The following is a 22,045-nucleotide window of genomic DNA, read 5'->3' on the forward strand; positions in this document are numbered from 1 at the left end:
TCCGTACACCTCGTAGATACTCGGCTCCGCTCCGTACACCTCGTACACATGGCTCTGCTATATCCACACTGTAAACCCCTCCTGACCCCACACATAACTTCCCCTCTTCCGGCACCATGACAACCAGCACAGCAGAGTCCTGCATACACTGAGGCCCCTGATCATGTGACCCTGACTCCTCCCCTCCTGTGACCTCATCATAGGTCCTGTGCGCACAGAGCAGCCATCCGGATGTTGTACAAAAGCTGCAGAGAAAGTTACCCGCACGTGACAACGCGAGCGTCACTCCGGAAGCGACAAGCAGGGAACGCCGGGAAATGTAGTCCCGTGTCTCTGTCAGCGCCACGTGACGGCAAGGGCGGGGCCTCCGGGCGGCTGCGCAGTAGGGGGCAGCACACTGGCTGGTGGGAGCTGGAGTCGCCGGCCGCACAATGCGGTCAGGACACGGCAGGGATCTGTGTTCTGAGGCTGAGCCCCTGGACTGTGTGGCGGATGCCTGCAGCCAACCTGTGCAATGGCGGCTTGTCAGGACACGCCCCGGAAATGACTTCACACATGGAGGAGGAGCCACACAGTGTAGCGTTTACCCTTGAAGCTCCTTTCTCCGACTCCCAGTGGATTCCCGGTGTCCGCTTCTGCAGGTGGAGTCTGCGCTGTCCTCGTCACCCTCCATGTGGGGGATTTCTCCTCCTGTATCGCCTCCGCATCCTCACTATAGCGCTTATTCACACCTGGGAGTCCTGGCTGTGTCTGTGCAGTGAGTGCGGTTTCCTCTTTGTCTCCAGACAGTAATGTCCTCCCCTGTGTACCGGCCACTGCAAGAATTCTCCCTTCTTCCCCCACATGATAAGATTCCCCTATTCACCTACAGGGGCCATAAGTCCTTCTATGTGGCCCTAACTAGTATTAGTGGCGTGCGGTCAGCGGAGCTGTATATGTGTATGTGTGCGGAGCTGTGTGTGTATGTGTGTGGAGCTGTATGTGTATGTGTGCGCGTGCGGGCAGCGGAGCTGTATGTGTGTGCGTGGGGCTGTGTGTGTGCGTGCGCGCGCGGGGCTGTGTGTGTGTGTGTGCGGGGCTGTATATGTGTGCAGAGCTGTGTGTATGTTTTTGTGTGTGTGTGCGGGCAGCGGAGCTGTATGTCTGTGCGTGGTGCTGTGTTTGTGTGCGTGGAGCTGTATGTGTGCGTGGAGCGGTATGTGTGTGCGTGGAGCGGTATGTGTGTGCGTGGAGCTGTATGTGTGTGCGTCGAGCTGTATGTGTGTGCGTCGAGCTGTAAGTATGTGTGTGGAGCTGTGTGTGTGCGGGGCTGTATGTGTGTGTGGAGCTGTATGTGTGTGTGTGTGTGTGTGCGGGGCTGTATGTGTGTGTGGAGCTGTGTGTGTGTGTGTGCGGAGCTGTATGTGTTTGGGGCTGCATGTGTGTGTCCGGGCAGTGGAGCTGTATGTGTGTGCGTGCGCGCAGAGCTGTGTGTGTGTGTGTGTGTGCAGAGCTGTGTGTGTGCAGAGCTGTGTGTATGTTTTTTGCGTGTGTGCGGGCAGCGGAGCTGTGGGGCTGTGTGTGCGCGCGGAGCTGTGTGTGCGCGCGGAGCTGTGTGTGCGCGCGGAGCTGTGTGTGTGTGTGTCGAGCTGTGTGTGCGGGGCTGTGTGTGTCATGTATCATCCAATGGGACAAATAGTCCCATCCGGCTATGCCTGCTACAGTGACAGGTAGCCGGATGATGGGACAGTAGTAGTCCCATCATCCGGCTACTGTGTTCAAGGGTAAAAAAAACCCCACACACATATATACATACAGAACATACAACATACAGTAAATACTCACTATACACCTAATCCCCGAAACCCTTAATCACCTGTAAAAAAAAATTAAAAATAATACACACACAATATACTCCCTGATGCGATGTAATCCATGTAATAATGAGTGTCCCATGACGATCTCCCGTGGAGAGTTGTCACATTGGCAGAAGCGACCTCTCCAGGGGCTCCGGGATACAATGACGGAAGGTATCCTTCCGCACTGTATCCCTCCGCCGCTGTGAGCACAGTATATTTCATACTGTTACTTGCGACACCGCTGCATGGGAAAATTCTCACGCAGCAGTGCCGTAAAGTGAGAGGCCATTGAACCCTCAGTGATAACACTGCAGGGGCCATTGTCTCCTGTCAGTGTGTCACCTGAGGCCTACAGAGCTGTCAGATCTGATGTGGGAGATCGTCGTGCGGAATGCAGAAAAATTGCTGGATCTGCCGCGAATGGTAAAAATCACTGATGTGAAAGTAGCCTAAGTCACTGCCGACAAGTGTCTGCATTAGTCATACTCACCAATGGGCAGGGCCGTATTTGCCACTAGGCACTTGAGGGCACGTGCCTAGGGCGGGAACAAGCGGGGGGGCGGCACCTGAGCATGGGGTTTTTTTTGTTTTGTTTTTTTATACTAGACCAGGCTGTCTTCCTGAAGACGGGGCGGCAGAGCAGCAGCCAGAACACGCGGTGCTGGTGCCGACTCTCCCTACTGAGACACAGTGACCCCCTGCTCACAGCCTCACTGGTGACGGCCGGAATGTGACTGCTGAGGTGGAGCGGCGGCTCCCTGGGTCCCGGACTCACATTGCTGGCCTGGAGGACTCGCAGACATTAAAGCAGTACATACACAGTAAGTAGTGTACTGTCTCTGTCTGTAATGATCTTGCTCCTGCCCGCGTGCTGCCTGCTGCACGTCTCTGTCTGTGACTCACCTCACGGTCCTCACCCCTTCCCTTACATTTCTCAGCCTCGTTTCTGCCTGTAGTGCCTAAGGCTGGAGGAGCCATGAAAACACAGCCAGCAGCCCTTGATGTTTGATCTTTGCTCCCGGCAGACGGACCCAGAGAGTGAGTGGTGGGGGTGGGGTATAATACAGCCCCACTCACACTATCTGGGTCCTGGGAGCAAACATTGCCAGTGCTGGTGTGTGTGTGTGGCTGTATCATGTGTGTGTGTGTGTGTGTGTGCGTGCGTGCGTGCGTGCGTGCGTGCGGGCAGCGGAGCGGTATGTACAGTATGTGCGGGCAGCGGAGCTGTATTTGTGTGCGTGCGCGCAGAGCTGTGTGTGCGGAGCTGTATGTGTGCGCGGGCAGCGGAGCTGTATGTGTGCGCGGAGCTGTATGTGTGCGCGGGCAGCGGAGCTGTATGTGTGCGCGGGCAGCGGAGCTGTATGTGTGCGCGGGCAGCGGAGCTGCATGTGTGCGCGGGCAGCGGAGCTGCATGTGTGCGCGGGCAGCGGAGCTGCATGTGTGCGCGGGCAGCGGAGCTGCATGTGTGCGCGGGCAGCGGAGCTGCATGTGTGCGGGGGCAGCGGAGCTGCATGTGTGCGGGGGCAGCGGAGCTGCATGTGTGCGGGGGCAGCGGAGCTGCATGTGTGCGGGGGGCAGCGGAGCTGCATGTGTGCGGGGGCAGCGGAGCTGCATGTGTGCGGGGGCAGCGGAGCTGCATGTGTGCGGGGGCAGCGGAGCTGCATGTGTGCGGGGGCAGCGGAGCTGCATGTGTGCGCGGGCAGCGGAGCTGCATGTGTGCGCGGGCAGCGGAGCTGCATGTGTGCGCGGGCAGCGGAGCTGCATGTGTTTGCGCGCAGCGGAGCTGCATGTGTGCGCGGGCAGCGGAGCTGCATGTGTGCGCGGGCAGCGGAGCTGCATGTGTGCGCGGGCAGCGGAGCTGTATTTGTGTGCGTGCGCGCAGAGCTGTGTGTGCGGAGCTGTATGTGTGCGCGGGCAGCGGAGCTGTATGTGTGCGCGGAGCTGCATGTGTGCGCGGGCAGCGGAGCTGCATGTGTGCGCGGGCAGCGGAGCTGCATGTGTGCGCGGGCAGCGGAGCTGCATGTGTGCGCGGGCAGCGGAGCTGCATGTGTGCGCGGGCAGCGGAGCTGCATGTGTGCGCGGGCAGCGGAGCTGCATGTGTGCGCGGGCAGCGGAGCTGCATGTGTGCGGGGGCAGCGGAGCTGCATGTGTGCGGGGGCAGCGGAGCTGCATGTGTGCGGGGGCAGCGGAGCTGCATGTGTGCGGGGGCAGCGGAGCTGCATGTGTGCGCGGGCAGCGGAGCTGCATGTGTGCGCGGGCAGCGGAGCTGCATGTGTGCGCGGGCAGCGGAGCTGCATGTGTGCGCGTGTGCGCGCAGAGCTGTGTGTGTGCGGAGCTGTATGTGTGCGCGGGCAGCGGAGCTGTATGTGTGTATGTGCAGAGCTGTGTGTGTGCGTGGAGCTGTATGTATGCGTGTGTCTGTAGGGTGCTGTGTGTGCGGAGCTGTATGTGTGTGGTGCTGTATCCCCATATATTACTACTGGCCCCTGTGTGCCCCCATATGTTACTACTGGCCCCTGTGTGCCTCCATATATTACTACTGGCCTCTGTGTGCCCCCCATATATTACTACTGGCCCCCGTGTGCCCCCATATATTACTACTGGCCCCCGTGTGCCCCCATATATTACTACTGGCCCCCGTGTGCCCCCATATATTACTACTGGCCCCCGTGTTCCTCCATATATGACTACTGGCCCCCGTGTGCCCCCATATATGACTACTGGCCCCCGTGTGTCCCCATAGATCGCTGCTGGTCCCCGTGTGCCCCCATAGATCGCTGCTGGCCCCCGTGTGCCCCTATAGATTGCTACTGGCCCCCGTGTACCTCCATATATTACTACTGGTCCCCGTGTGCCCCCATATATTACTACTGGCCCATGTGTGCCCCCATATATTACTACTGGCCCCCGTGTACCTCCATATATTACTACTGGCCCCCGTGTGCCCCCATATATTACTACTGGCCCATGTGTGCCCCCATATATTACTACTGGCCCCCATATATGACTACTGTCCCCTGTGTGCCCCCATATATCACTACTGGCCCCTGTGTGCCCCTATATATTACTACTGGCCCCTTTGTGCCTCCATATTTTAGTAATTTTCCCTATGTGCCCCCATATTTTAATAATGTACCCTGTGTGCCCCCCATATATTAGTAATGTCTCCTATCTGCCCCCATATATTATTAATGTTCCCTATGTGCCCCCATATATTAATAATGTACCCTGTGTGCCCCCATATATTAGTAATGTACCCTGTGTGCCCCCATATATTAGTAATGTCCCCAATGTGCTCCCATATATTAGTAATGTCCCCAATCTGCCCCCATATATTAGTACTCCCCCCCCCCCCTATGTGCCCCCATATTTTAGTAATGTACCCTATGTGCCTCCATATATTACTACTGACCCCCGTGTGCCCCCATATATTACTACTGGCCCCCGTGTTCCTCCATATATGACTACTGGCCCCCGTGTGCCCCCATATATGACTACTGGCCCCCGTGTGTCCCCATAGATCGCTGCTGGTCCCCGTGTGCCCCCATAGATCGCTGCTGGCCCCCGTGTGCCCCTATAGATTGCTACTGGCCCCCGTGTACCTCCATATATTGCTACTGGCCCCCGTGTGCCCCCATATATTACTACTGGCCCATGTGTGCCCCCATATATTACTACTGGCCCCCGTGTACCTCCATATATTACTACTGGCCCCCGTGTGCCCCCATATATTACTACTGGCCCATGTGTGCCCCCATATATTACTACTGGCCCCCATATATGACTACTGTCCCCTGTGTGCCCCCATATATCACTACTGGCCCCTGTGTGCCCCTATATATTACTACTGGCCCCTTTGTGCCTCCATATTTTAGTAATTTTCCCTATGTGCCCCCATATTTTAATAATGTACCCTGTGTGCCCCCCATATATTAGTAATGTCTCCTATCTGCCCCCATATATTATTAATGTTCCCTATGTGCCCCCATATATTAATAATGTACCCTGTGTGCCCCCATATATTAGTAATGTACCCTGTGTGCCCCCATATATTAGTAATGTCCCCAATGTGCTCCCATATATTAGTAATGTCCCCAATCTGCCCCCATATATTAGTACTCCCCCCCCCTATGTGCCCCCATATTTTAGTAATGTACCCTATGTGCCTCCATATATTACTACTGACCCCTGTGTGCCACCATATATTAGTAATGTCCCCTGTGTGCCCCCATATATTACACATGATTCTTATGATGTTACATCAGCTCTTCTTCTCATTCAGGTCTCTACAATATCGGATCCTCTCAGTGAAGATCTTCTATATAAGAGAATTTTCCTTATTTGCCCATTAAGCATGGATATGGATAGAGACAAGATGGCGGAGAGGATATTACACCTCACCCTAGAGATCCTCTTCCGGCTTACTGGAGAGGTGAGAGATTCTGATGACGTCACATTACATCATTCTTATCTATGGGAATAACAGATGGACAGAACTGGAGAGGTGAGGACTCTGGAAATGTCTGTAGTGAGATTTATTAATGTATCTCTCCATAACCAGGATTACACAGTAGTGAAGAAGACCTCTAGTGATCTTTGTCAGGATCCTGTGTCTGAGGGATGGGGAAGACCCCTGAGCCCAATCACATGGCCTCCACCTCACCCCCTGATACATGAGGACATCAATCACCAGAAGATCCTAGAACTCACCTACAAGATGATTGAGCTGCTGACTGGAGAGGTGACACTGCTGGGAATGCTGGGACATTATACAGTAATGTTATAAAGGGTACAAAAATATATATTATACTCTGGCGCTGCACTGACGGAACAATGGAGAAGAGAGGAGAGAGGGGACTAGATAAAAAAGGGGGGGGAGGAAAAGGGGGAAGTGGAGCTGCTGGTGAGATGGCAGGGTCTGTGCTGCACCCTGTCTGAAATAAAACGATTTAAAACATAATGATATATCACCTGCGCTTGTGGAGTAATACTAATAGTGCATATACTACGGCTCCGCTTACAATAAACAGACCCGGACAAGGTGCACTCTAGTTCAAGTGTCAAATTAAATAGACTGGCTGTGCCCCAGAACCTAGCGGAGTAATGGCGCCCGCCCACCTTGTGACGTCACTATCTTTGCCACGCCCCCTACACACACCGCTACCGCTCCGGCGTTGCTTCCGGCCGGGGCACGCTAGGAGTTGGCGGTTCTTGTCCCTGCCAGTCGCTCAGCGAGCAGAGACCTCTTCAGGAGACAGCCGGTCCCGACACCTCTCCTCAGACTCATGGTGCAGCCCGGCACATTAATCCACAAAGGAGTACGGACATCCACTGATCCACGCAACTACTCTCACCACTGCAACCAGTAAGTGTATGTGTGTATGCTAATCAGCATCTTGGCACTATCAGCCAACAGTGGACAAGTCATTACTCTGCTAGGTTCTGGGGCACAGCCAGTCTATTTAATTTGACACTTGAACTAGAGTGCACCTTGTTCGGGTCTGTTTATTGCAAGCGGAGCCGTAGTATATGCACTATTAGTATTACTCCACAAGCGCAGGTGATATATCATTATCTTTTAAATGCTATGAAGGGATCGGGGGATGACTGTATCATTGTATGTGTCAGGTTCCTATAAGGTGTCAGGATGTCTCCGTCTATTTCTCCGTGGAGGAGTGGGATTATTTAGAAGGACACAGAGACCTGTACAAGGACGTCATGATGGAGGATCCCCAGCCCCTCACATCACCAGGTAATAGACAGGACTCAATACACACGGTCTATAATTATCTGTATGTAAAGAATAAATTCAGTCCCTGTATGTGTTTCCTCCAGATCTATCCAGTAAGAGGACAACACCAGAGAGATGTCCCCTTCCTCTTCTTCCAGAGGACTGCAAGCAAGAAGATCCCAAATCACCTCAGGATCATCAGGTAGATGGAGAGAAGGTGTCAGGAGATCTCCCCCATATATTAATAATGTACCCTGTGTGCCCCCCATATATTAGTAATGTCTCCTATGTGCCCCCATATATTAGTAATGGTCCCTATGTGCCCCCTTATATTAATAATGTACCCTGTGTGCCCCCATATATTAATGTCCCCAATGTGCCCCCAAATATTAGTAATGTCCCCAATGTGCCCCCATATATTAGTAATGTCCCCAATGTGCCCCCATATATTAGTACTTACCCCTATGTGCCCCCATATTTTAGTAATGTACCCTATGTGCCTCCATATATTAGTACTCACCCCTATGTGCCCCCATATTTTAGTAATGTACCCTATGTGCCTCCATATATTAGTATTGTCTCCTATGTGCCCCCATATATTACTAATGTCTCCTGTGTGCCCCCATATATTAGTACTCCCCCTTATGTGCCCCCATATTTTAGTAATGTACCCTATGTGCCTCCATATATTACTACGGACCCCTGTGTGCCCCCATATATTAGTAATGTCCCCTGTGTGCCCCCATATATTACACATGATTCTTATGATGTTACATCGGCTCTTCTCATTCAGGTCTCTACAATATCGGATCCTCTCAGTGAAGATCTTCTAGATAAGAGAATTTTCCTTATTTGCCCATTAAGGATTGATATGGACAGAGACAAGATGGCGGAGAGGATATTACACCTCACCCTAGAGATCCTCTTCCGGCTTACTCGAGAGGTGAGAGATTCTGATGACGTCACATTACATCATTCTTCTCTATGGGAATAACAGATGGGCAGAACTGGAGAGGTGAGGAGTCTGGAAATGTCTGTAGTGAGATTTATTAATGTGTCTCTCCATAACCAGGATTACAAAGTAGTGAAGAAGACCTCTAGTGAGCGCTGTCAGGACCCTGTGTCTGAGGGATGGGGAAGACCCCTGAGCCCAATCACGGGGCCTCCACCTCACCCCCTGATACATGAGGACATCAATCACCAGAAGATCCTAGAACTCACCTACAAGATGATTGAGCTGCTGACTGGAGAGGTGACACTGCTGGGAATGCTGGGACATTATACAGTAATGCTATAAAGGGTACAAAAATATATATTATACTCTGGCGCTGCACTGACGGAACAATGGAGAAGAGAGGAGAGAGTGGACTAGATAAAAAAGGGGGGGGGGAGTGGAGCTGCTGGTGAGATGGCAGGGTCTGTGCTGCACCCTGTCTGAAATAAAACGATTTAAAAAATAATGATATATCACCTGCGCTTGTGGAGTAATACTAATAGTGCATATACTACGGCTCCGCTTGCAATAAACAGACCCGAACAAGGTACACTCTAGTTCAAGTGTCAAATTAAATAGACTGGCTGTGCCCCAGAACCTAGCGGAGTAATGGCGCCCGCCCACCTTGTGACGTCACTATCTTTGCCACGCCCCCTACACACACCGCTACCGCTCCGGCGTTGCTTCCGGCCGGGCACGCTAGGAGTTGGCGGTTCTTGTCCCTGCCAGTTGCTCAGCGAGCAGAGACCTCTTCAGGAAACAGCCGGTCCCGACACCTCTCCTCAGACTCATGGTGCAGCCCAGCACATTAATCCACAAAGGAGTACGGACATCCACTGATCCACGCAACTACTCTCACCACTGCAACCAGTAAGTGTATGTGTGTATGCTAATCAGCATCTTGGCACTATCAGCCAACAGTGGACAAGTCATTACTCCGCTAGGTTCTGGGGCACAGCCAGTCTATTTAATTTGACACTTGAACTAGAGTGCACCTTGTTCGGGTCTGTTTATTGCAAGCGGAGCCGTAGTATATGCACTATTAGTATTACTCCACAAGCGCAGGTGATATATCATTATCTTTTAAATGCTATGAAGAGATCGGGGGATGACGGTATCATTGTATGTGTCAGGTTCCTATAAGGTGTCAGGATGTCTCCGTCTATTTCTCCATGGAGGAGTGGGAGTATTTAGAAGGACACAGAGACCTGTACAAGGACGTCATGATGGAGGTTCCCCAGCCCCTCACATCAGCAGGTAATAGACAGGACTAAATACACACGCCTATAATTATCTGTATGTAAAGAATGAATTCAGTCCCTGTATGTGTTTCCTCCAGATCTATCCAGTAAGAGGACAACACCAGAGAGATGTCCCCGTCCTCTTCTTCCAGAGGACTGCAAGCAAGAAGATCCCAAATCACCTCAGGATCATCAGGTAGATGGAGAGAAGGTGTCAGGAGATCTCCCCTATGATGTGTAGACGGCTGTGAAGGTCTTGTGCCCAGTCTTGTTTTATCCACCAGTATTACCGTATATATTCGAGTATAAGCCGAGATTTTCAGCCCAATTTTTTGGGCTGAAAGTTCCCCTCTCGGCTTATACTCGACTCATGGTTGGCGGCGGGTGAGGGGGACAGACGACTGTCGCATACTCACCTGCTCCTGACGCTGTCCCTGCATGTCCCATGGTCTCCGGGCACACGCAGCTTTTCCTCTTTTCAGCGGTCACGTGGTACCGCTCATTAAAGTAATGAATATGGCCTCCACTCCCATAGTGGTGGAGCCGCATATTCATTGCTGTAATGAGCGGTATCACGTGACTGCTGAACAGAGGCAGAAGCTGCGGGCGCCGGAGATCATCTGTCTGGGAGAAGCTGCCAGGGACCGCGCCGGGAGCAGGTGAGTATTTCATATATTTCATAGTCACCTGTCCGCGTTCCACCGCAGGGCGCCGCTCCATCTTCCCCGTCCTCTTGCTGTGACTGTTCAGGTCAGAGGGCGCGATGACGTGTTAGTGGGCGCCACCCTCTGCCTGAACAATCACTGCGGAGAGACAGGGGCAGCAACGAGAGGTGAGTATGTCTTTTTTTTTTTTTTTATTGCATCTTATGGGGCCATAATCAGCATTTGTGCATCTTATGGGGCTCCTGGTTCAATATGGATATTCAAAAACACTTAACCTACTGATGTTTCAATTATTTTTTCTTTTATTGGTATCTGTTTTTATTTTTGAAATTTACCGGTGGCTGCTGCATTTCCCACGCTAGGCTTATACTCGAGACATTAAGTTTTCCCATTTTTTTGTGGCAAAATTAGGGATATCGGCTTATACTTGGGTCGGCTTATACTTGAGTATATACGGTATATGTTTTATACTTGTGTCATGAGAACGGTGGAGACGGCAGGATTAGAACTGATCATAGATGTGACTTCTCCATCTGTCTGTGACTTTTACAATATTTGTTTCAGGGTGAAGATCTGACCATTATTAATACTACAGAGACATATGTGAGGGGTGATGAGCGGTGTAAAGAGGAGATTCCTACATATGACTACCCAGGTGAGTGGTAACCACTAAATGCAGAGAAGTCACAGATTTTTCTCAGTCACCGGCTGTGGCTGCTTTATCGGTGGTGTAGTCCGGCCGTATCACAATCGTGTGATCACCATTTTGCCTCTAGACCACAACATTCTCCTCCACCCAAAACTGTTCAAATGACTTTGGGCATTGAAAGCCCTTTTCTATAGAACTTACAACCTGGAGGATCCACCTACCCCCTGATATTAGTGTGAGGGTTATCCCTTAAAGCGAGATCGATATGATTGCTTGTACCTGACCCAATATAGGCCAAGTGCATGCTTAAAGAGTCACACCAAACAGCGTTAGATGTATACTCCTTTCTCAGCTAAGGCTTGCACACAACTGAAGTTTATTCTCAAGACAAAGAGACAGGAAAAGGGTGTCACACAATCTTCTGAGTAACCAGTGTCAGTCTATGATAGGTCCATTTCAAGTTCACTTCAATATATGGTATCCAGTATCTTAGCTTCTGCATTCCAAGGATTCCTTCCAGGGTGTTGTCTGAACACACAGACACCATCTTGGTACACCATATCTGAACTGACTTATATAAGGTTTAATAATTGATTTCATTAGTCATTCTCTCCTTCACATTAGAAGATGCAGATCGTTACCTGCCCAGATCTATAAACTATAAAGCCAAATGACAGCGTACGTAGAATGTGCTGACAAGATAGAAAATCACTTGAAGAAAAATATTATGATGGGCCTGTAAGAGAAAGCGGAGGGTAATGATGCTGTTGGCTTCCTAGATCCCTGATATCTTATTGGATGAATCTACCGTCTCCCCCTTCTGTGCTGCTGAATGTGATCATATGGTCCCTACAAGACCAGGTCCACTCTTTCTGGCCAAACTTCACTTTTATGATCGACAACATTAAATGTGCAGTGAGGCCAAGTGTGACTTTCTGTACAATCACAGCAGAGTTTTCCTTTATCCTGACTTTTCAATTTGTATTAAAACCGACTAACTTCAAGGAGGATTGTGATAAACTACATAAAACCCATCACACCTGTGCCATGATATATCTGTAAGCCGTGTGTGGCTGATGGCTGTAATATACATTTATTCCCGCCTGCAGGAGATGTGTTGGCTTGAGCCCTGGTTTCATGGATTCACTCCACCTCATAAATTTCATTGTTTTTGATCCTAAGAAATTCAGATTACTGCACAATCTCTCCTGAAATGGCTAGCGATATTATTTTCTCTACTCTTCTGGTCAGGATTCATAGTAGCTCCAATGGTCCACCATAAATGAATGCAACTCTGGTTTACTGTTGTTTAATCTTTATGTGTAGTTTTCAGTTAATGATATTCTCGTGCTCTGGGGTGGGGCTTTGGACGGCCTGTGGGCAGGGCTTTGTGTTGCTCTGGAGCGGGGTTTTGTGGTTCTCTGATTTCATATTCATCTGTATTGGCTTATGACAGCTCGCTGATCCCTCACTGACCTGCCCCCCATTTTTACATAACACATATAGTGTTGATATTATTGTTGATAATGCCTATAATATTGTGGCTGTTGGGAGGCTTAAAAAGAATACATCCAGCAAAATGACACCAGCGGCGGCGCCTGTCCAGTAACATCTGTCTCTTACTTATAGATGCTACTGCGCAGGTGCCGCTGGTGACATTTTGCTGGATGTAATTTTTTTTTTAAGCCTCCCAACAGCCACAATATTATAGGCATTATCAACAATAATATCAATTCTATTATATGCATTTTATAAAAATGGGGAGCAGGTCACTGAGGGATCAGTGATCTGTCATAAGCCAATACAAATGCATAAGTAATCAGAGCACCACATCAAGCCCCGCCCCAGAGCACCACAGTGCCCCGCCCCAGAGCACCACAGTGCCCCGCCCCAGAGCACCACAGTGCCCCGCCCCAGAGGACCACAGTGCCCCGCCCCAGAGGACCACAGTGCCCCGCCCCAGAGGACCACAGTGCCCCGCCCCAGAGCACCACAGTGCCCCGCCCCAGAGCACCACAGTGCCCCGCCCCAGAGCACCACAGTGCCCCGCCCCAGAGCACCACAGTGCCCCGCCCCAGAGCACCACAGTGCCCCGCCCCAGAGCACCACAGTGCCCCGCCCCAGAGCACCACATAAAGCCACGCCCAACACCCCGCCCCAGAGCACCTCATTAACTTAAAACTAGAAATACAGATTAAACAACAACCACAAGACGGATTTCATCACCAGGTATCAGTGTAATTAGTATAACGGCGCTGACCTGACAGTGTCTGTAGGTTACTGAGCACAATCCTGCTGACAGGTTCCCTTTAAGACATCTCCGCTCTGCACTATTATACACAGTTCTCTTTAAATATGTAATATTTCTTCTTGAAACTCATCTGACAGAAAATTGGACTTACGATAGTTTAGATTGTGAAGTCACCGAGCCCCATATTCTAATTACCCCAGAGAGGTTTCACCGCTAGCTACTCATTTATTACTGATGGAGACTGTTCAGTTTGAGCATTTCAGTAGATGTTATTGTCTATTGTCACAGTTTTTGATTACAGTAGTGTCCAAAATACTCTGATTTAATCTCTTCCTGCAGCCAGTTTTGTGTTCTTGATTAGGACCTATTTTTACAATCTGACGTGGTCACTTTATGTGGTAATAACTTTGGAATTCTTCACAAAGGATAATAGAAAACAAATGGATCTTACAAATTATTTTCCAGCTTCTCACAATCCCCTACATACGATTGTACACTACTCTCTGGGCACATGGCAGTGTTCAGAAGGGAATGGAGCGCCATTTAGCTGTTTGAATGCAGACCTAGCTGGAATAGTTTGTAGACACAATGTATTGGGGGCACTGTTCATGGTCACCTGGCAGCTCAAAAGATCTCCCCCATGAACATTCTTGGCACTATCTTCTCTGCTTTCCATATCCCAAGGATTGCCTTGCTTATCGCCCTTTAACACCATTACATGGATCTGGACTTACACTGGGACCCCTAGGCTTGGACCATGGTGTTACCTGCTATTCTGTGGTAGTAGATGGCAAAAAGAATAGTCAGGTAGCTGGGTCAGAACCAGAAGGACAGAATCAGAAGACACAAGAGTAGTCAGTAAACGTGCCAAGGTCACAACAGGAAACAAGTACGCAAGCTGAGCACAGAGGACTGAACCAGAGGAGAACAACGCTATTTCTGGCAGATTCCGGCGATGTGCTTTGAGCTTTAGTAGGGTGTGGTGCTTCCCAATTGGCTGAAGTAGGGAACAGATTACTCCAGCTGGACAGCAGGAACAGATCCCAGATGAGATGGGACACACCATATGCAGAAGCCCTAATATGACTAAATGACAGAAAACCAGAATAGTCGAAATCCCCATAAAGTGATTCCATTTTATAAGTTAATTCACTGAGGTTTATAATCTATACATATGTTGTCAAAATTGTTGGTACTCCTCGTTTAATGACAGAAAAACCCACAATTGTCACAGAAATAACTTGAATATGACAAAAGTAATAAGAAATAAAAGATCTATGAAAGTCAGGCATTGCTTTTCAGCCATGCTTCCACAGAATTAAAAAAAGGTACCCCTGAAAATAATGTGACAAAAGGGACATATTAAATCGTGGGGGGGCCAGTAACTAGCATCACAGGTGTCTACAATCCTGGAATCAGTGAGTGGCCTGTATATAGGGCTACAGATACTCACTGTGCTGTTTGGTGACATGATGTGTATCACACTCAACATGGACCAGAGGAAGTGATGGAAAGAGTTGTCTCAGGAGATTAGAAAGAAAATTACAGACAAACGTTTTAAAGTTAAGTTGTAAGACCATCTCCAAGCAGCTTGATGTTCCTGTGACTACAGTTGCACATATTATTTAGAAATGTAAGATCCATGGGACTGTAGCCAACTTCCCTGGACGTGGCCGCAGGAGGAAAATTGATGACAAATCAAGGAGACGTATAATACGAATGGTAACAAAAGAAAATCTAAACAGATTAAAGGTGAACTTCAAGCTCAAGGAACATCAGTGTCAGATCGCACCATCTGGCGTTGTAAGAGCTAAAGTGGACTTCATGGTAGATGACCAAGGAAGTCAAACTGGAATTTGCCAAACTACATGTTGACAAGCCACAAAGCTTCTGGGAGAATGTCCTATGGACAGATGAGACAAAAAATGGAACTTTTTTACAAGGCACATCGGCTCTATGTTGACAAGCAGGCAAATGAAGCATATTAAGAAAAGAACATTGTCTCTACTGTGAAACATGGAGGAGGCCCTGTTATGTTCTGGAGCTGCTTTGCTGCATCCGGCACAGGGTGTCTAGAATCTGTTCAGGGTACAATGAAATCTCAAGACTATCAAGGGATTCTAGAGACAAATGTGCTGCCAAGTGTCAGAAAGTTTGGTCTCAGGCGCAGGTCATGGGTCTTGCAACAGGATAATGACCCAAAACACACAGCTAGAAACACCCAACAATGGCTAAGAGGAAAACATTGGACTATTCTGAAGTGGCCTTCTATGAGCCCTGACCTAAATCCTATTGAGCATCTTTGGAAAGAACTGAAAATTGCCATCTGGAAAAGGCAACCTTCATACACGAGACAACTGGAGCGGTTTGCTCTTGAGGAGTGACCAAAATACCTGTCGAGAGGTGCAGAAGTCTCATTGACAGTTACATGAATCGTTTGATTGCAGTGATTGCCTCAAAAGGTTGTGCAGCAAAATACTAACCCTTTTGCGCCAGCGCCTGTTTTTGCCTTCGTTACCGGGCCAAATTTTTCAATTCTGATCAGTGTCAATTTATGAGGTCATAACTCTAAAACGCTTCAACGAATCCTGGTGATTCTGAGACTGTTTTCTTGTGACATATTGTACTTTAAGATGGTGATAAAAATTTCTTTGATATAACTTGCGTTTATTTGTTTAAAAAATGGAAATTTGGCGAAAAGTTTGAAAATTTCGAAGTTTTCAAAATTTTTATTTTTATGCTCTTAAATCAGAGAGTCATAACACACAAAATAGTTAATAACTAACATTTCCCACATGTCTACTTTACATCAGCACAATTTTGGAAACAAATTTTTTTTTGTTAGGAAGTTATAAGGGTTAAAAGTTGCCCAGCAATTTCTCATTTTTAGAACAAAATTTACAAAGCCAATTTTTTAGGGACCACATCACATTTGAAGTGAGTTTGGGGGGGGTCAATATGACAGAAAATACCCAAAAGTGACACCATTCTAAAAACTGCACCCCTCAATGTGCACAAAACCACATTCAAGAAGTTTATTAACCCTTCAGCTGCTTCACAGCAACGAATGGAGGGTGGAAGGAAAAAATAGAGATTTACTTTTCTTTCACAAAAATGTTCCTTTAGACCTATTTTTATTTTTTTTTACTTTCACAAGGGTAACAGGAGAAAATGGACTATACATTTTGTTTTGCAATCTCTTCTTAGCATGCAGATACCCTGTATGTGGGGAAATTTAATGTTTGGGTGCTCGGAAGGGAAGGCTTTTTGAATGTAAAATATACTGGAATAATTAGCGGTTGCCATGTCGCGTTTGGAGAGCCCCTGATGTGCCTAAACAGTGGAAACACCCCACAAGTGACCCCATTTTGGAAACTAGACCCCCCCAAGGAACTTATCTAGATGTGTGGTGGGCACTTTGAACCCCCAAGTGCTTCACAGAAGTTAATTACGCAGAGCCATGAAAATAAAAACTCATATTTTTTCCACAACAAATGAACTTTTTGCCCTCAATTTTTTTTAAAAGGGTAAAAGGAGAAATTGGACCCCAAAAGTTGGTGTGCAATTTGTCCTGAGTATGCTGACATCCTATACAGTGCCTTGCGAAAGTATTCGGCTCCCTGGAACGTTTCAACCTTTTCCGACATATCAAGCTTCAAACATAAAGATACCAAATGTAAATTTTTCGGTGAAGAATCAACAACAAGTGGAAAACAATTGTGAAGTTGAACGAAATTTATTGGTTATTTTACATTTTTGTGGAAAATCAAAAACTGAAAAGTGGTGCGTGCAATATTATTCGGCCCCTTTAACTTAATACTTTGTTGCGCCACCTTTTGCTGCGATTACAAGTCACTTGGGGTATGTCTCTATCAGATTTGTACATTGAGAGACTGAAATTCTTGCCCATTCTTCTTTGGCAAACAGCTCGAGCTCAGTGAGGTTTGATGGAGATCTTTGTGAACAGAAGTTTTCAGCTCTTTCCACAGATTCTCGAATGGATTGAGGTCTGGACTTTGACTTGGCCATTCTAACACCTGGATACGTTTATTTGTGAACCATTCCATTGTAGATTTTGCTTTGTTTGGGATCATTGTCTTGTTGGAAGACAAATCTCCATCCCAGTCTCAGGTCTTTTGCAGACTCCAACAGGTTTTCTTCAAGAATGGGCCTGTATTTGGCTCCATCCATCTTCCCATCAATTTTAACCATCTTCCCTGTCCCTGCTGAAGAAAAGCAGGCCCAAACCATGATGCTGTCACCGCCATGTTTGACAGTGGGGATGGTGTGTTCAGGGTGATGAGGTGTGTTGCCTTTACGCCAAACATATCGTTTGGCATTGTTGCCAAAATGTTCGGTTTTGGTTTCATCTGACCAGAGCACCTTCTTCCACGTTTGGTGTGTCTCCCAGGTGGCTTGTTGCAAACTGTAAACAACACTTTTTATGGATATCTTTGAGAAATGGCTTTCTTCTTGCCTCTCTCCCATAAAGGCCAGATTTGTGCAGTGTACGACTGATTGATGTCCTATGGACAGACTGTCCCACCTCAGCTGTAGATCTCTGCAATTCATCCAGAGTGATCATGGGCCTCTTGGCTGCATCTGTGATCAGTCTTCTCCTTGTTTGAGATAAAAGTTTAGAGGGACGGCCGGGTCTTGGTTGATTGTGGTATGATACTCCTTCCATGTCAATATGATTGCTTGCACAGTGCTCCTTGGGATGTTTAAAGTTTTGGAAATCATTTTGTATCCAAATCCGGCTTTAAACTTCTCCACAACAGTATCACGGACCTGCCTGTTGTGTTCCTTGGTCTTCATGAAGCTCTCTGTGCTTCATACAGAACCCTGAGACTATCACAGAGCAGGTGCATTTATACGGAGACTTGATTACACACAGGAGGATTATATTTATCATCATTAGGCATTTAGGACAACATTGGATCATTCAGAGATCCACAATGAACTTCTGGAGTGAGTCTGCTGCACTGAAAGTAAAGGGGCTGAATTATATTGCACGCCCCACTTTTCAGTTTTTGAATTTCCACAAAAATTTAAAATAACCAATAAATTTCGTTCAACTTCACAATTGTGTTCCATTTGTTGTTGATTCTTCACCAAAAATTTACATTTGGTATCTTTATATTTGAAGCATGATATGTGGAAAAGGTTGAAAAGTTCCCGGGGGCCGAATACTTTTGCAAGGCACTGTATGTGGGAGTAAACCACTGTTTTGGCGCATGGCAGAGCTCTTAAGGGAAGAAGCGCCATATTGAGCAGATTTTGCTGGAATTTTCTGTGGGTGACATGTCACATTGTCAGAGCCCCTGAGGTGCTAGAACAGCATAAGCCCCCAAAAGTGACTGCATTTTACAAAATACTTTTCTGAAAGAATTCTTCTAGTAGTGCAGTGAGCATACTGACACTACAGCTGTTCCATAGAAAATTATACCATTGGGCAGTGAAGAAAAAATAATTACATTTTTACCACTAAAATGTTGTTTTAACCTCAGAATTTACATTGGAAAACAGGTAGATAGGTAAATGGTCACTACACCCATAGATGAATTCCCAGAGGGGTGTCATTTTCAAAATGGTGTCGCTTCAGGGGGGATTCTGCTGTTATGGCACTTTGGAGAGCCGCTAAGTGCCAGAACAACAGAATCCCTCCTGAAGTGACCCCATTTTGGAAATGACACCCCTCTGGTTATTCATCTATGGATATAGTGACCATTTTCACTACATGGATGATTTCCAGAAACACGTAGTGGAAGTTTTAGAGCAAAAATTGCAAAGATGTCTTTGTAGTGCCCAATATATTGTGCCCAGCTTGTGTCTCTGGAGACATCCCCCCACCTACCCCCGGAAATTGCTAAGCAAGGTCTACTCAGATGTATCTGTCACTAAATAAACCAAATGCTTGACTGTCAAAACAGTTTAAAAACGTGGTTCTGTGTGGAAGATTTTAAATCAGTCATGGAGGCAATCGGCTGGCAATGATGGGCATTGTGGGCAATAATAGCGGGTATCATGCCTCATTCCTCTCTTGGAACATACACGACATCTTCTCTGGGGGTTCTTTCTTGTTTCAATTGCTGGAATGAGTGCAATAAAATGTCGCTCAGTGAGTCTTCTGACATCTTCAGATTCTAAAGGATTGGCGGGGACAACATTTTCAAAAACAAGAATTTCAATGACCTTTTCCTGAAAATCAAGGAAAGTATCTGCATTTCTGGCTTTTTTGTATGACACAAGAATTATATGAGGCCACCTGAAACAAATAAATGACTAACTTTTTATACCAGGTATATGATTATCTTGATACCTGGTATGGCTGTAGAACCTTGTCTGCAAGGTCCACATCCCCCATATATTTGTTGTAGTCAATGACAGACACAGGTTTTGGAGTAGTGGATCCCTGTTGGTCTGCAGTGGCCCTTGTGGCATCTATGTGGATCAAGCTCAGGATAAAAATATCTTTTTTATCCTTATACATACTGTAAGGGCAAGCAGCTCTTCATTGCGTAAAGCCCCTGACGGCCCCTTTCGGAACTTTTCTTTGACTAATGAATGTGGAAGCTCCTGACAGTTTTTGCAAATGGTCCCACAAGCCCCCATGTTATGTTCAACCAGACTTATAAATGGGGGTATGCTGGTGTAGTAGTTGTCAACGTACAGATTGTAGCCTTTTTGTAAAAATGGAGTTATCAGCTCCCAAACAATTTTTCCAGATGTCCCCAGGTAAGTAGGGCATCCTGGTGGGTTTAGTTGGCTATCTTTCCCCTCATAAATTGAATTGTCGCACATTTTATAGAGCTTTATACCGAACCTTGCCCTCTTAAAAGGAATAAATTGCTTGAGGTGCAGTATTCCTTTGAATTTTTCAAGGAATTCATCAATGGAAATGTTTTCTGTTTGGTGTAAAGCTTTAAGAACTTTTCTGTCAAGTCTTTGATGATGGGTCTGATTTTGAATAGTATGTCATGTTCTGGGGAATTTCTGGGCAGGCATTGACTATTGTCGTTAAAATGCTAAAATCTCATGAGCATTTCATAACGGGTCCTAGGAAGAACGGCAGAAAACATAGGGGTGGCTTGAACAGGGCGGTTGGACCAATAGGACCGAATGCTCATTTTTTTTAACAAGCACCATAACGAATGTAAGTCCTAAAAAACTTTTTATTTCTAGGACATAAGTTGGTATCCATAAATTTGACCTAGCATAATAGGATTGTGGATTTTGGCAGATGAATTGGGACGCATATAAATTTGTAGGACAATATGCTCTAGCAAGCTATCTGTCAAAAACAAATAAAAAAAATTAACTGGTCCAAAATTTTCCACCTCCACATTTATACCAGGAATGGCACTAAAATTAGGGATGACTGGAGTAGCCGAATCCGAAGCCTCCCATCTGGGAAATTCTACATCAAGAGGCAAAGCTCCTTGAACATTGGTGTGCGCCAATTCATGAGCACTAGGGACAGCGCTAGTACTGGGCATTGTTCCCTGAGTTGGAGACATTTCTCCAGAAGTGTGTGAGGATGGACCAGAATCACTGCTCATTTCTGAGCTATGCTACTAAAGCCCTCGAAATCGACATCGCCATCTGACACTGCACTTTCTTAGCTGTCAGAACATAAAAATGCATAATGTAATATGAGAGAAAAAGAAAAAGCAGCACTCACCCGTTTTCTTCTAGTGTGGAAATTCTTTAATCCATAAAAATGATCATTCACACAACAATGCGGTGCAGGTTAGGGCATTGGTGAAGAGAGGGAGCGAGTGAAGACGAGACGAAGGACGGCCGTTTCGCGCACAAGCGCTTCTACGGGTCCATGTGAGTTGTACAGGTAACGTCATTTCCTTTAATAGGCGTGCGGCGTACCACATGTAATACATATAAATTAAGTGATTAATAACAACAACACTTTCTCTAGTTTTTTGCGGATTAGATGAAGATCAACATGTCCAGTTTATCATTAAGCCCCCACGGGCTTTGCGCATTGGTTTTAAGGATCCATCTCGCTTCACATTGAAGGAGTAATTTATTATGATCGCCGCCATGCTGCGGAAACTTAACCACTTCTAGTCCAGCAAAGCGTAGCAGATTAGGATCCCCCCCATGCGCCTCTTGTACGTGTTTGACTAAGCGAACACGGCCCTTTCCCGTGAGCACAGAGTTGAAATGCTCACGGAAACGAACCATAAGGGGCCTAATTGTTTTCCCTATATAAAACCGGTTACATGGACAAGTGATTACATACACTAAAAATTTGGTTTTACAAGTCACAAAATCCTTGACCGTATGCATTAAAGTACCCACTTTAAAGGGATTCGTGGTTTTGTGTAAATGGCACATACTGCAATTGCCGCATTTAAAGTTACCGTGCGGGCGGGATTTTTTTATCCAATCGTTCTCGTTTGTAAATATACGATTTTTTATCACCAGATCTCCTATGTTTACCGAGCGTTTGTATGCGAAACGCGGGCGGCACTCGGTCAGATTCCGAAAGTCCGTGTCGCCTTCAACGACGTGCCAGTTTTTCCGTATGGCAGAATGGACTTCATTGTCTAATGGGCTATGTTTAAATATAAAAGTAAAGACCCCTTTATTCTTGTTATGATTATCTATTCCATTGCCTCTTTTACGTTTATACCTGCCCTTTTTTAGAAGATC

The 22,045-nt window shown here is 47.1% G+C and overlaps 1 protein-coding gene across 2 annotated transcripts in view; it reads left to right on the forward strand.

Moving 5' to 3' along the window:
- Window positions 1-331: 331 nt before the first annotated feature.
- Window positions 332-22,045, forward strand: part of LOC143767936 (uncharacterized) — a 31,465-nt gene continuing 9,751 nt past the window's right edge. The window contains exons 1-10 of one of the 2 annotated variants that reach the window (XM_077256471.1): window positions 332-2,659; window positions 6,121-6,270; window positions 6,400-6,579; window positions 7,467-7,590; window positions 7,674-7,771; window positions 8,363-8,512; window positions 8,642-8,821; window positions 9,697-9,820; window positions 9,903-10,000; window positions 11,034-11,124. In XM_077256471.1, coding sequence (XP_077112586.1) covers window positions 6,193-6,270; window positions 6,400-6,579; window positions 7,467-7,590; window positions 7,674-7,771; window positions 8,363-8,512; window positions 8,642-8,821; window positions 9,697-9,820; window positions 9,903-10,000; window positions 11,034-11,124 — 1,123 coding nt within the window. In that variant the 5' untranslated portion in view covers window positions 332-2,659; window positions 6,121-6,192. The remainder of the gene's footprint in view (window positions 2,660-6,120; window positions 6,271-6,399; window positions 6,580-7,466; window positions 7,591-7,673; window positions 7,772-8,362; window positions 8,513-8,641; window positions 8,822-9,696; window positions 9,821-9,902; window positions 10,001-11,033; window positions 11,125-22,045) is intronic. The other variant, XM_077256470.1, reaches the window with a different exon arrangement.

This window comes from Ranitomeya variabilis, chromosome 4, assembly GCF_051348905.1.
Source record: "Ranitomeya variabilis isolate aRanVar5 chromosome 4, aRanVar5.hap1, whole genome shotgun sequence".
In the NCBI taxonomy this organism is placed as follows: Eukaryota; Metazoa; Chordata; class Amphibia; order Anura; family Dendrobatidae; genus Ranitomeya; species Ranitomeya variabilis.